Source organism: Miniopterus natalensis, chromosome 13, assembly GCF_054644295.1.
Source record: "Miniopterus natalensis isolate mMinNat1 chromosome 13, mMinNat1.hap1, whole genome shotgun sequence".
Classification (NCBI taxonomy): domain Eukaryota; kingdom Metazoa; phylum Chordata; class Mammalia; order Chiroptera; family Miniopteridae; genus Miniopterus; species Miniopterus natalensis.
Window position 1 is genome coordinate 28744970 of NC_142093.1, and position 14876 is coordinate 28759845.

General features: G+C 46.3%; 1 protein-coding gene across 1 annotated transcript in view; it reads left to right on the top strand.

Moving 5' to 3' along the window:
- The window catches only part of EML6 (EMAP like 6), a 178220-nt gene that overhangs the window by 148487 nt on the left and 14857 nt on the right, over window positions 1-14876 (top strand). The window contains exons 28-30 of the mRNA XM_087823568.1: window positions 9460-9538; window positions 12230-12359; window positions 14205-14303. Coding sequence (XP_087679694.1) covers window positions 9460-9538; window positions 12230-12359; window positions 14205-14303 — 308 coding nt within the window. The remainder of the gene's footprint in view (window positions 1-9459; window positions 9539-12229; window positions 12360-14204; window positions 14304-14876) is intronic.

Genomic DNA, 14876 nt, shown 5'->3' on the forward strand with positions numbered 1-14876 from the left:
TACCATTACCTTTCCACTATTTGAAACCTTTGACATCTTTAATCGTCTTGATTTTCAGTTCTGAGTCTCTGATGTTTACAAAAAGTACTAGCTCAGTGAGAGTCAAAGCAAAACTCAGCTCTCTTGGATTTCCCTTTATATCTAGAATCTCAGGAGATGTCCAGTATTTCCCTGGAAAATGGGTGGCTGCATCCGGCAAGGGCCTGAGGGAGTCCTTGGCATTAATCTCACTTCTGACACCAATCTGCTTGGTCATCACAATAGGATGGTGATGTGAATAATGGAAAGATGACAATACAAAAGTTATATGTCATGTTAAAAGTGACATAAAAGTGTGATGTTTCTTTAATTGTAGCGTACATGGAAAGCTCAGATAGAGTTACATGAGTCAGGAGCTGACAGCATTTCCTCAGGCAGTGTTGATTTCCCAAATCCCCAAAGTGCCCCAACGAAACAGACAATGACAGTCCCCCCCATGGGCGAATTCACAGGTTCTCTCGCTAAATGACCTCAAAATTCTACTCCAACACTAGAGTTTTCCAAACTTTTTCTTAAATTGTGTTTATAGCTGAATCAGAAAGGCCCTAAAATTTATCTCCCACTATCTCATATCCTTTACCAATCGATTTGTTCAGATCTATGAACTTAAGCAAAAAGAAAGTCCTATAAAGAAAGCTGTATACCATGGGTTTATAAAGAAATGTTATGGGAGTTTTGTTTTGTTTTTGTTTCAACCCCTAAAAATTAATAACCTTCTTTACTCCTTAAGGTTTAGTCTTTACACTGTTCCCATTAAAAATATGGGAAAGGTTTAATATTGGTTCCTTAATCTATGGGTCCATAGCATCAGGGTATTTAAAGCTCCACTGGATTGTAAACTTGCCTATGAAATTCAATTCCTCGAGGGTTGGCACTATCATGGTTACCACCACATGCCTAACACAGTGTCTTACACAAAATACATAGTAAACAGATATTTCTTGAATGAGCAGATGAATGGGTGACTATCCTTAGCCTGCTTCTCTTAATACTGCAATAAATTAATCTGTCCTCAAAATGGTCTAGAAATCTATTCTTTTGTCAACAACTTTTACCTTCGTGTTGTTAGCATCTTTAGGTGGTCCTCTCTTTGTGGGGAATTGTCTGACCCCATGTAGAACCCAGTGATGTCCTAAGTGGCCATGGGACTGCTCTTGTTTAAATGATTTTTCAATCTTCATATCATCTGTCCATTAGAAATTAAAATGTTTATTTGGTTTAAATCTATTTAAGTAACCCAAGGTCAGAAGAACTGAAAAGAAAATTCTGTATTATTGTTGCCATCACACCTATTTTTATATACAAAGCTTCTTTGTTGGCAAATTTACAATGAAACAAAGAACGTTCTCTGGGTGGCAAAGTTTAGAAAAATATGGGAAAGGTTTAGGTAGCTGTCCCTGAATTGAAACAAACCACCATCTATAGGTAATCCCAGTTTTTTTCCTGAAACATTTATGCTACATTTAGGGACAGAAATCCACTGGGAGAACCTGCCCCCATTTTTAAAACATGCTTTATTTAATCAGTAAATTCACATTTCAAGTTTGCCTGAGGTGAAATGAGCATACGAAAGGGTGTTTTCCTCCAGGGTGATATCAAGGAGTAAACAGCCCAGCTCCCCTGCCACTTGCCTCCACTGGCTCCCCAGGACTGACAGAGGCCCTTTGCCGCAGTTGATCAATAGCTGCTTTGTGAACTTGTATTGTTAGAGTTGCTAATAACTGACAACCTTGCTAGCAGGTGCTACTGAATTTACTAGACTGAGATCTGTCAAAACCACTACGTCTTATATTGACTCTTGGTTCAATAAATGGGAGGACCCTCTAACTCTGCATTTTACCCCATTTGTGATGACAAAGTGACGTTAAATAGCCTATGAGTTAGGACAGAGACGTGCAGTTGCATATATGTTGTGTGTAAGCGACACTCAAACCTCACTCCATAGGGCAAACAGGACAAGGAGTGTCTCTGCTCCAGAGCGTTTCTTGCTCAGCTAAATTCTTCCCTTCGCCCCTTGGTTTGGTGAGAGTTCTACATTCAGTTGCTCTGAGCAGGTGGAAGAGAGCAAGTTTCCTGTTCTTTAACAAGGTGGAAGAACTGAAGCTACAGTATCTATTAAAACGTGAAATGCTGAAATTAATCATTTTTAAGGCCCATTGTTTAGCTATGTAACTCCACCGAAAGTTGGATAGTTGATTTTTTAAGGGAATTTAATGCTACCATCATAAATGATTTTATTACAGAAAATCTTGATTTTCTGTATTGTTTGAAGCAAAGTAACAATGTTTATATAATGGATAATTAAGCCTGCTATTCATTAGAGAATAGTTCGCTTGCTTTTTATCACAAAGAATGTTGCAGGCCATAAAAATCCAGAGGTAAAGTGCTATAAAATGCTTTCTAAGAAAGATTAATATACCTAGGAAATCATACTCTTACAGTGTAATCAGTTGACCCAAACGCACTCACTCATGGAGATCACATGACAAATAGGTAAGCGCTTTTCTATAGGAAAAGAACATCTCTTAGACGACAGTGGCAGAGTCAGTCCGATTGTTTTAATCCAGTCTCCAAACATCTCTCAGATCTCCAGTAGGAGGAAATGGATGCTACCGGGGTCGTCTGTCCTGCCTCTTTCTACTGTTATGTGGTCGTGATGTGGTAACTGAGGAGGTATTTGCAGAAGCAATTGTTAGGGTGCACGATTTGTGCCCCTTGAAATGATGTTACTGGGCGTAAGGTGTGGCAGGTCAGGGTGTGTTTTTTATAGGTGTATTTAGAGTATATTGGCATGCTTTTGAACCAGCCCCACCCATTCCTTTAAAGTTCATGTTATATTCTGCCATCTTCCACCCTCCCTTCCTGTCACTTTCCAACTTTCTGTCCCTGAAGAGTGCAGCTAAGAGTCAACTGGTTGACCTCAATTCCTGCCAACTCATAGGTCACACTGTTCCCACAGTGCCCCTCTTCCTCGGTGACTTAGCCCTCTCTCCTTTAGATTTCTCACTCCCAGTACACCCTGTCTTCACCCTCACCCTGACATCCAGTGCCTCCATTTTTCCTAGGTTCATCAGCTCCCTGCTGGTCTCACTTTTTCGCCTGCCTGACCGTCAGTCTTCTAGGCCTCTTGGCTCTTCAGCTCCCTATTGCGCCTACACACCGCCTCTGCACTCTCCTGACTAGAAAGTGACATGGGTGCGGCTTGCCCTCACCGGAATCAGGGTTGCCAGGGGTGCTTAGGCCCCCTTCGCTGCTCATTCATTTTCATTCTTGTCTTTGGCTGGCTCCCTTTGCCACCCTCTCAGCAGACAGATTTTTGCTCCCTCTTCAACCTTCTGCCCAAACCCTACCCTCTCCACTCCTGGCAGATGGCTTTTCTAACCTCCTTCCCTGAGAAAACAGAAGCCAACGGGCATGAGCTGTACTTGGTACTGGTTTCTCTCTCCTCTATCTTGCTTCCCATTCTCCACCCCACATAAACCCTTCACCTCCTTTCCCTGTAGAGGAAGCGAGTCCCTCCTCCTGTCAAGGCTGGTCCCTCAGCTGGTGCTGGGACCTCAGCTCCGCATCGTCCGAGCTCCCTCCTCATCTTTCCTATGTCTCTCAGCTAGATCCATGTCCTCAGCCAAGAAACACATTCCAGTTTCTCCCATCCCCACCCAGCTCTCTTCAAGGAAAAAAAACACATAAATCCTTTGACTTATTTTATACCCTTACACATATATTCCCACCTTTACCTTCCCTCCCTTTTCCCTTCTCATCCAGGCTTCACCAAGTCTCTCCTTCACTCTCTAGCCCATTCCATCTGTCTTCTGTCCGTCATTCTGCTGACATGGTGACCTCTTAATTCCCAGATCCAATCCACTCTCCTCTATCTTTGTCTTGTTAAAAGGAGGAACTGTTTCTTCTACAGTAGCGTTGCCCACTAGAAATACAGTGCAAGCCGTGTGCGTGATTTTTTGAGTAGCCATGTTAAAAAAGTTTGAGATGATGAAATTAATTTTAATAATATATTTTTATTTAATCCAATACATTAAAAGCTATTTAAACATGGAATCAATATAAAAATTACTAACGAGTTATTTATATTATTTTTTTAATTATTGTTACTAGGCCTTCAAAATGTTGTGTGTATTTTCCAGTTGTAGCTTAGAGCCGGCCACCATCAAGTGCTCAGTAGCCATGTGTGGCCAGTAAAGTTACAGACATTCTTCTCTCACTTACCTTTTGGAAGCAGTGTCTCCAGGCCCTCCACCTGCCCCTCCAGCCATTGCTTCTCAGTGTCTCTTCTCTGCTTCGTCTTCCAGCCCCTCACATGCTGTTGTCCTCAGGATGTCCCCTTTGGTCATCCTCTCTTTGTACCCTGCACCCTCTCCCTGATTAAACTCATACTTTCCACTCACTTGGGGAGGATTCCCAAGGTCTTAAATCTCTTTGAGTCCCACCTCTCAGTTGAACTTCCAACTAGTTTGGCCAATCCACAGATGTCTGAAACTTCACACAGCACAACTGAACTCACCGTCTTTCCTCATAAATCGTCTCCTGTTTCAGTCAGTGGTGCCATGTCCACCCAGACTCCTAAGCAGAAAACTGGTTTTCCAGTTGAACTGCTCTTCCTCCTTTGTCCACTAGAGCTGATCAGTTGCAAAGTCCTCGAAGGCAGCTTCAACCGGTATTTCTTTGAATACGCACTTGTTCCCTTCTCCACAGTCCCTGCACCACTCAAGATCTCCATCATCCCTCCCTTGGGTTATTGCAGCGGCCGCTTCAATAGTCTGCCCACCTTACTCACGGTTCCCTCCACTCCATCTTTTATGCCCTCAATTTTTCAACCAAATAAATTGATATTTGCCTAAAATGGCCATGTCTGGGACTATATCCCCATTTTTAAAGGCTATGTTATAGGCTTCAGTCAAGAGCAATTTTAAGATGGCAGGCTCTCAGGTCACCCATAGTTCTCCTGCCTGACTCTCTTCCACTTCTCTTCATCACCGAGCAGTTCTACAGATGGTTCTGGAAGACATAAGAATACATTTAACAGCCCGGCTGGGCGTGGCTCAGCGGTTGAGCGTCGACCTAGGATCCAGGCGATCGGGGTTCTGTTCCCAATCAGGGCACATGCCCTTGTTGTGGGCTCAATCAATGACTGTCTCATCATTGATGTTTCTATCTCTCTCTCTCCCTCTCCTTTCCTCTCTCTGAAATCAATAAAGATATATTTAAAAAAAAAATACATTTAACAGAATCCAATTCCTTTTGGTCTTTTTAAAAAAAAATTATCTTTATTGTTGAATGTATTACAAATGTTGTTTTTTTCCCACCATTGACCCTTTCTACCCCAGCACCCACCACCCGCCTCAGGCCTTCACCACACTATTGTCTGTGTCCTTGGGTTATACATATATGCATATAAGTTTTTCGGTTATCTCTTCCCACCCATCCACCCACCCCTGCCTTCCCTCTGAGATTCGTCAGTCTGTTCATTTTCTGTGTCTCTGGGTCTATCTTGTTCATCAGTTTATTTTGTTCTTTAAGTTCTACATATGAGTGGGATCATGTGATCCTTGTCTTTCCCTGACTGGCTTATTTGGCTTAGCCAATTCCTTTTGTTTTAATGACAGAGAGCCCCCCATGACTTTGGAGACTTCCTAAATCTGGACATACCTTAGAGCACTGGTTCTCATTCTCCCCCCAACAGACATCTTTGACAATCTGATTAAAACATGCCCCTTTTCCCCCAGAAAAATGCACATGTGCAGACACAATTTGGCATGAGTGCCAGGGGGTGCACGGAGCCCTTGAAGGTCATCCATGGGGTGACAGATATGGTCTGTGGACAATTCTAAACAGTCTCCCAATCATCTACTGGTTTCCACCAAAAACCAGGATCAAGAGTAGCTTGGCTTCCCAAGACATTGTCTTGGAGCATTTTATAGAACATTTTGGAATATAGCTACATTTCCCCCAATGACACTTTGAACATTTTCTGCCTGACAACACTAAAAACAATTTCAAACTTGCATTTCTTGGCTAAATGTAGCTGAGTTCCTCCACACCCACACCCCTCTTTATAGAAGCTACTTGGAACCACTTGATTTCTCACTTGATTTCTGAGCCTGAGTCTTCAGTCGGCTGTCAGGCTGCAACTGGTTTTCATCTCCTCTTCGGTCATTTCAGAAGCTTCCCTCAGACCCTTGGCTCTGAACCCTCCTTGCACAACACAGGTCATCACATGCTTTGCCTGCCCAGCACCCAGGGAGGAAGCAAGAAGGAGCAGATACCCAGGCACTGGCCACCCTTGGGGGCCTTTCTTGGGGTGAGAGTCTATAGAACACTCTACACATCTTCAAGTGAGTCTAAGCTTTCTCTTCTCCAGTCCAGCTGCTGGACAATGAAGTTAGAGCAGGGATTGACCTTCCCTGCCCACAGAATGTGCCGTTTCCATGGGGGACGTAAGGACACAAGGTAGTGACTACCCACAGGTATGGGGAGGGTCTTCAGCAGCTCACACCCCCATCATGGGCAAAAATGGGGCCGCCTCCTTACTTAACACCCAGTCATGTGCTTGAGTTCACAGCCCCTCTTTGGGTTCCTTGTCCCTATCCTCTCTTCCTTGGCAAAGCTTCTGTCCTGCTGTCCAAGCTCAAGCCTGTCCATCGTCCTCTCTCCTAATTATCCAATTTATTTGCTCTTTTGCCAGGCTCCCTTCTCAAATTTCTTGCCCAATGAAAGCTCTCTTGCTCCTTTATTTCCCTGGATGTCTTCAAAGCCCCACTTGCCCCCAGGAGGCCCCCTTTGTGTCTCTGTTCTTTCCACCTCCAGTCCCCACCCCCTCACCGTCCACCTCTTAACCTTTCTGAGTCTCCCTGCTGATTCCCAATGGCACTCATCACCTTCCTCGCTTCCTCGTCCTGTGTGCCAGCTGGAAACAGCCGACTATAAAGACTTCATTAGAATGAACAGTGAGTGAATGTTCTCGTGCACTCTGCTCTTTCCCACCTCAGCAGAGCTTTGCAGAGTCACATTTCCAATGGACTCTGAGTCTGGAAGGATTTAGATCCTCTGAAAAATGCTAAACCTCCAGCGTTTGGCCGTGTTTGAAATTTTTGGCAGGCCCTCCCATGTCTGCTGTTACAAACACTGTTTATAGATGCCCAGAAAGAAGCCTTTAATGCTTGTGTTGTGTTTTAACTTGCTTTCCTTTGGAGGCAGGGAATTGTCAAGTAAGTATTCACAGCACTCTGCAAAAGCCCAGGTGTTCGGTGAGCATCCAGTACCAAGCGTTCACGCAGAGTCCACAGCCCCGAAGGGTGTACACTCACAATCCGCTGCATTTGCCACTACGCAGGTTTCTCCCTTTTGCTCCCCTCATCTTCAGTTTTGAAGCAATGCAGCTGCAAACATATGCTTGTGAAATACAAAAGAAACATTCTGAGACTGCTTTACTTTTCAGTTTTTAACTGAAAATCAAGGTGAAAAAAGCATCAGATTGCGTCTGCGTGTATATATATATACAGCCTCGTGTATATATTAATACACAGTGTCTGTGCTTGTTGCATACTCTCTATATCCTGTATAATATGCGACATATTATACAACCTGTGTGTACCCTGAAGACGAGCCCTGCGTTTAATCTCAGATTCTGCCTTATGAACCATGCTGCGGTCCTAGTGTCCCCCTGCGCCCATCTCAGACCCTGGCTTGCTTTTGTCATTCACTGACCCGTTCTTAGGTGAAAGAAGAAGCCCACGGATTTCATTTGAAAGTCCCACTAAAACAGAAGAAAGAGCAGGTGTCCTGGGAAGTGATAATTAATGTGGAGGAAGTGTCTAATTGCGAGAACTAGCAGGCCCCCGCCTCCCGGTTTCGCCTGATTTGGCAGCGATGACGTCAGCCGGGGGTGTCATTTTGCAGAGCTGTGCTCCCTACTGGTTCTTCGGTGTTGAGGATAATACCGTTGGGTCCAGTGATCACTTATGATTACATAACATGTTTTGATTGAAGAGTTTCTGAGAAAATAAAGGTAGCTTGTTTTCCCCCAGCACAAAAATGCAAGCCGTTCCAGCAGGCGAGCTGCCCTACCAAGAAACCCTGGGAATTATTAGGCTAAATTATGAGTTGAACTTGATTCGAAAACAGAGCACCCATTGTGCACAACGCCCAGCGACATCCAGGAGGATGTGATTGTTTTTCTGACAACAAGCTTGTCCCCAGCACACTCTAAAATAAGCAGAGTCCGCAGGCGCATTCGCAAAATCCCCGGAGCGCGTGGGAAGCATTGACAAGGCTTCCTTTTCTCTCCCCATTCTGTAGGCGCTTTAGTGCAGAGTTTGCCCAGAGACGCCAGGGTATGAGCTTTCTGAATTTGTAGACTGGTGCACTCTTTCCTTTCTGTTTTAGTTCTTTGCTGGCATGCTCGGGAAGCATGGTTTGTGCCACAAAGGAATGTCTGCTCACTTGGAGAATGCTTGTGCATGAATGAGGTGCTTGCTCATGGGACTCTAAACTGTACTAAGTTTCTCACTTGGTTTTGTTTGCTGCTTACAAGGGGATCAAGGTAATCCTTCCTCTTCACCTAGCCCAAGAGCAATAACTAATGGATTCAGAACATGCATGGGGGCTGCTGTAGGTCTCCCCTACCCATCCCCGGTTTCCTGAACTCCAACAAGTTGATTTAAGGGAACATCTGGTTACCCAAGATTGACCGACTCATGAGAATCCACGGGGGCTTACCCATGATAAAATCTCCTAATTAAATTGAAAGGCCCAGATCTCCAAAACTGCTAAGGGAAAAGCACCTTATGCTATGATGGTAGCAACTGAACGTAGACCAGAACGCCGAGGGACAGGGCAGAGTAGGAGTTCTCTGTTTTTTCACCCCTTGCTTCCTTCTGGCCCTTTTGTGTAGTGAGAATCACCCAAGCATGTGGCCATCAGGGACATTCCCAAGCCTGGCTTGTGAGTCCCACCATGCTGTGATTTCTCACTACCCAATTCTGAACAATTTTGACACATCCCTGTCTGAAAAATGGCCAGTGGGTTCAAGAAGCAATACGTCTACCTTCTCATGCTTAGTTAGGCTCCTCTTTCTTTTTAAAATCAGCCCTCTGGCTCATGTGTTTTTCCTGCCCCCCAGGAGGGAGGGACTGACCCCTGACTACCATGTTGTAAGTGTGGGGAAGCCCACCTCGGTGCCTGTGAATCGACGCCCCATCATGCAGGACTCTTAATGTCAGAAGCTACTTTTCAGAGGGTTGGGTGAAGGCAGGCAAGGGGGTGGGACAGAACAAACCTAGGTGAGGGTCCTCTGAGTGGGGGAGGAGAGAGGAGCCTGGCCCGGCCTCAGCGGGCCACGCTGGACAAGCAAGCCTGCTGCCTTTGGTTCAACACTGTGTTTCTTCTGGCCACTCTCTGTTCCAGGCCACCAGTTAGCAGAGCAGCTCCCCAGCCTGAGAAACTCCAGAAGAACAATATCACCAAAAAAAAGAAACTGGTTGAGGTGAGGAGGTACAACTATTTTTCTTTTAATCTGATATTGATGTTCTATCGGTGGACATCGCTACCTGCATGTCCCGTAGATAAACCTTCAAGGGCACCTGAATGCAGTCAGTGTCTCTCGTTCCCTCTCACTTCTATGCAGCATCGTGTCCCGCATCCCAGTGACCAGAATCCTGCCCACTGGGTCACATTCCTTCAGCCCTGCCACTGGGTCCTACCAGTACTAATCCAAAATGTCCCATGTCCTTCAAACCTGGCTCCTTTTTCCTGTACCTGGTATACCCTGTGCCAGGCACGATGCTACATACTTCCCGTGAAGTGTTTTATACATTCCTCACGCCTAGGAGGTAGGTACTTTCATTGTTTCCATTTTGCAAATGAGGGCACCAGCTCAGGGAAGCTCAGTGACTTGTTAGGTCCCCTGCCCTAGGTCACCAAGCCAGTGAGGGGTGAGGGATGTGAACTCGGTTGTTGAGGCTTGAGGATTACGGCTCTGGTGAACCTGCTCTTTTTGGAGAGAGGCCTCCTCACTGTTCTTTCTGCCCTCAGACCCCCTCCCTCTCATGCCCTGTGCCCACAGAGCCAGCGCTTTGAAATGCAGCTTCTCACGATTCACCCCGGCATTAAGACCCAGGAGATTCCCACAGCTCTAACTGGGATCCAAAGGAATGGTTTCAGAACTTTACCCAGGAGCTACCTTTCAAGCTTATCTCCTGAGATTCTCCACCTTAACTCAGATCTCCAACCCCAAACCCTGCTTAGTGGACCTGGGCGGCCTTGGGTTTTCCAGCCCCTGGTTAGACCTTCTCAAGCTCCACTCTTTTTTTTTTTTAATCTTCTCCTGAGGGTTTTTGTTCCATTGCGTTTCAGAGAGAATGGAAGGTGGTGGGGGTGGGGTGGGAGAGAGAAACATTGATGTGAATGAGACACATCGATTGTTTGCCTCCCTCACTCTCCTTGACCGGGTCTGAGGATTGAGCCTGCAACGGAGGTAGGTGCCCTTGGCCAAGATGGAACCTGGGACCCTTCAGTCCGTGGGCCAACGCTCTAACCACTGAGCAATCTGGCTAGGGGGAGACCTTCTTAAGCTCCATTCCGATTGGAAGCTCCTCCTTCTTCCTCCCCGGGGACACCTCACGCCCTTTCCTGGCCTCCTCTCTGTGCAGTCTTTCCTGATGCTCTGCATCCTAAGCCCCTGCACCCACCCCACAGCCCTGCCACATGCTCTGCTCCGTCATTTGCTGCTCATCCGTCTCCCCCACTAGACTGAACTTGCTGAGGACAAAAAAATCTACCTTCAAATTTTTTACTGGAAAAGTGGGGTTCGTTGGGGGAATTTATCATGAAACAAAACACAGGTCAGGAAATGCAGCTGAGCCTCAGGAGAGACAAGGCCAGGAGCTGGAAGCCATCGTAAGCCAAGATGGTGCCCTTTTTCTACCCACCAGGGCCTTGTGTGTGTCTTACGCAGTCTACTCTTTTTCTGCAGACTTTTTAAGCTACTTTGGTAAACTGTGGGTGCTACCTGAGTTTACATCTCCTCAATTAAACAGCCAGTCCTACTAGTGTCCCCAATTCTAAATTCCTGGGAGAAACCATGTGATTGGCCCAGCTTGAGTCAATTGTCAACCAGGACTGGGTGGTCACATAATTACACAGTTTCTGGGAAACACATGGAGATGAGAGATAGGGGTGCAGGGAGACTGAAGGCTGAGGGTGTGGGGAGACTGAGGAGGAGAATGGCTTTCTCAGTGAGAGATATTTTAAAAAGCAGAATTGTAAAGACAAGAAAGCTTATCATACGTGAGCTAAATAGACAAGTCAGCCTGACCCAGGGGTACAGGAGATGTGCATACGGATTATTGTGCCAACTTAAGGAATTTGGGCTTTTCCTATAGGCAGTGAGAGCCAGCAAATGCTATTGAGTAAGGAGGTGGTGTGGTATTTTAGGAGACTTAATCTGATGTCTGCAGTTGGTGAGCTTTGGAGAAAGAAAAGGCCAGACTCAGAGGACCTGGAGTAAAGGAACCCACATCTTCTTAATCTCGTATCCCACCAACCAGCATAGCACCTGGCACAGAAGTGCCGCCAACAATATCTGTGTGTCAAGTTGAATTAAGAGCTCATCTGATCCGAATCAGCCACTGCTCTTTGTCATGGGAGACAAGACAGGAAGGAGAGAAAGGCTATAAACCCAGAATAGTATCTAGTTGTTGGGGGTGGGAGGGGAATGCAAATTGTGTAGAAAGTTTGTAGGGCACCCACCCAGCTACAGAATGAGCGTGGCATTTGCCTCCACATTCGGACTGCCAGGCCCAGCTGCGTTTTGAGCAAATGTCGGAGCCACCATTCAGCTCCCTTAAGAGTGCCTGCCAAGGCGCAGACACACGCTTCTAGGTGACCTTCATCAAGCATCAAATCCCTAGACATGGGCTCACCTGAGGAGCTGGGAAGCAAATCTAGAGTGTTTAAGAAACTCACTATGACCCTATGTGGTAGCCTGTCCCCCTGGCATTCAAGGCAGCTAAGTAAAAGGGGTCGCATTGTGTGCTCAGCTTGTCAAGAAGCAAAATGTTTTTAGTGAATGGCTGGGTGTTTCCTGGGCCAGGCCGTTCCCACGAGACCCGTGGCTGTTCCTGCCGTGCGGGTTTGCTCCTCTAAGGGCCACTTTCATCTCTGTGTGGGAATGTAGGAGCTGGCTCTCGACCACGTGTTTGGCTACCGAGGATTTGACTGTCGCAATAACCTGCATTACCTGAACGACGGTGCCGACATCATCTTTCACACGGCGGCGGCTGGCGTCGTTCAGAACCTCGCCACAGGTGACTGCGCCCGGAGGACCCACCGTCTGAATGCAGGCTTTTATTTTAGCCTTTTTATGCACTTTCCAACTCTCTAGATGCCCCAAAGCTTAAGCATTCCCTTCCCTTTAAAGCCACTCCTCTCTCTTTCAGACTGGCATCCTTTGGCCCTAGAAAATGCTCAGGCCCATGCTTGGAGAGTCAAAGGTGTCAAGGTGGGGAGAGGTGTCCATGTCCGTCCAGCTCCCAGGAGGCTGAGAGGGATGGAGAGAAGCCAGAAAGAGGGTGTGGGGAAGTCCTTACAAGCGGTGGCCCAGAACAAGGCCTAGGGGAGCTTTTCTCACTCGTTATTAACAGTGACCAGTTTTTTAGCAGCTCAGATTTTTAAGTTTTGCTTGTTTTGACTATTTAGCTACATTTACAATGAGAATGAGAGCACTTGAACACTAAGCAAAAATACCCCAGATGTCCCTTAACTACTTGATGACTCTTAAGTTAAAAAATAGTTTTAAGAGATACATCGCAAGCCAAAGGAAGCATCCAGAAATTAATTCAACAGACACCCATATCTTTGCCGCCAGATTTAAATGTTAATTTTGCTTTATTTGCTTCATATTTTAAAAGCCTTTTTTTCTTCCTTCCCAATTTATGTAGTTGCTCATGCATAGATTTTTTTTTTAGACAGTTAAATCACTGGGCACATAATGACTTGTCTTTTTTGGGAAGAGGGCCTTAATATTATCTATGTATTTTCTCCATTTTCTAGTGACATAGTCTCATTTTAATAACAATGTGCTATTTCCTTGTATATCAATGCCATCGTTTTGGGTGAGTTTACAGAGGCCACTATGACCATCAGCAAATCCACTTGCCCCAATACGTGATCAAGTATTTCTTATCTTTTCTTCCATTTCCTGTGACCCGTGTCAGGTTGGGGCTTTAGGGGTGAACCATCATCTGTGCATGCCATCCAGGCACCCAAATGGATTGGCACTTTGATAAATAAACTTGATAAAAGGGATTCCCTGAGTATAGATGCTCCTTGATTTTTTATGGGGTTATGTCCTGACAAACTCATCATAAGTTGAAAACACTCAAAGTTGAAAATTAATACCCCTAACCCACTGAACATCATAGCTTAGCCTAGCCTACCTTAAACGTGCTCAGAACACTTGTATTTTGCCAACCTTCAGTTGCACGAAATCACCTAACGGTGGACACGGGATACACTGCAGTGCCCACTGTTCACCCCGATCGCAGCCTGGCTGCGAGCTTGGCTTGCGGCTGTGTGGCGCCGCTGCCCAGCGACAGCAGAGAATGGTACCGCAGGTGGCTAGCCCGGGAAACTGTCAAAGTTTAAAATCAAAGTACGGTTTCTACTGAATGCCTGTGGGTTTCCGTAGCTGAACCACCGTGAGTCGGGCTGTCTGTATTTTCTCGTTTCCCTGTCTTCCCTTTCCACTTTGCTCAGTAAAGCGTTACCTCCAGGCCCCCACCCGCCCTGCTCAGAGGTAGGCACTGAGAAGCTGTCGGTCCTGGGCCAAGGGGAGGAGGGGACGCTAAACCTCCTCATTTCAGACTCCGGAAGCCTCTGCCCTTGGACCGTGCTCTGGACCCACACGGGACAGCGGGAAGGACTGAGTGGAGCTGATGTGTATTAGATAAGGCACCAGCTCTTCTCTCAGACCTAAAGCAGACTATGTAAATGTAAAAAGTGATCTCCAGTCTCCCCAGGGATAGTTCTGAAGTGAGAATTTGGAGTGTAAGCTCTCGTTTTACAGGACATTCCCAAAGACTCTGCACGAAGCTGTGGGGTTGTCCTGAGGTCTTCAGGTTCCCCACTCACCCTCCACGTCTCTCTCCCAGGGAGCCAGAGCTTCTACCTGGAGCACACGGACGACATCCTCTGCCTCACGGTGAACCAGCACCCCAAGTACAGAAACGTGGTGGCCACCAGCCAGATAGGTAGGAGGGTCCTGCTGTAGCCGAGCTCCTCCCAGCCGAGCAGGAATAGTGACTAGCAGTTACTGGGAGAGGGAGGGGGTGGGTCACTGGCATCCACCCTTCCTTGTTGACGTTGCTGTTGACTTTTTGAGCCCTGAATGTACCTGTGTTGCTTGGGTTGATGCATCCGGTGACTGGCGATTCTGAGGAACCATAAAGTCGGACCATAGCATGATATTCCAGATATCCCTGTGGACTTGTGAGAATATTTTTTCAGACCCCAGCTACCACATGGAGAGCCCCATGTCTGAAGCCTGGCGGTCGTGCTTGGCCAGGGTAGATTACAGTACGTGTGCCCGGGTCTCCTGTGCCCTGGGAAACTGCCAATGACAAATGTGAGCTGATTCACATTTGTGAAAAGCGTGTTGTTTTTTTAACTTTGTCATCTCAAAGGCAGTTTTTACCAACATATCTTCCTGCTTGTTTTCATTGACCCCATGTCCATTTTTAAATTTAATTTGAAACTTTCTGATGCTGGTGTCGAGTGCTTCACTATTCGAAACATGACTTACTTTAGCTGTTGTTTTCCCTTGC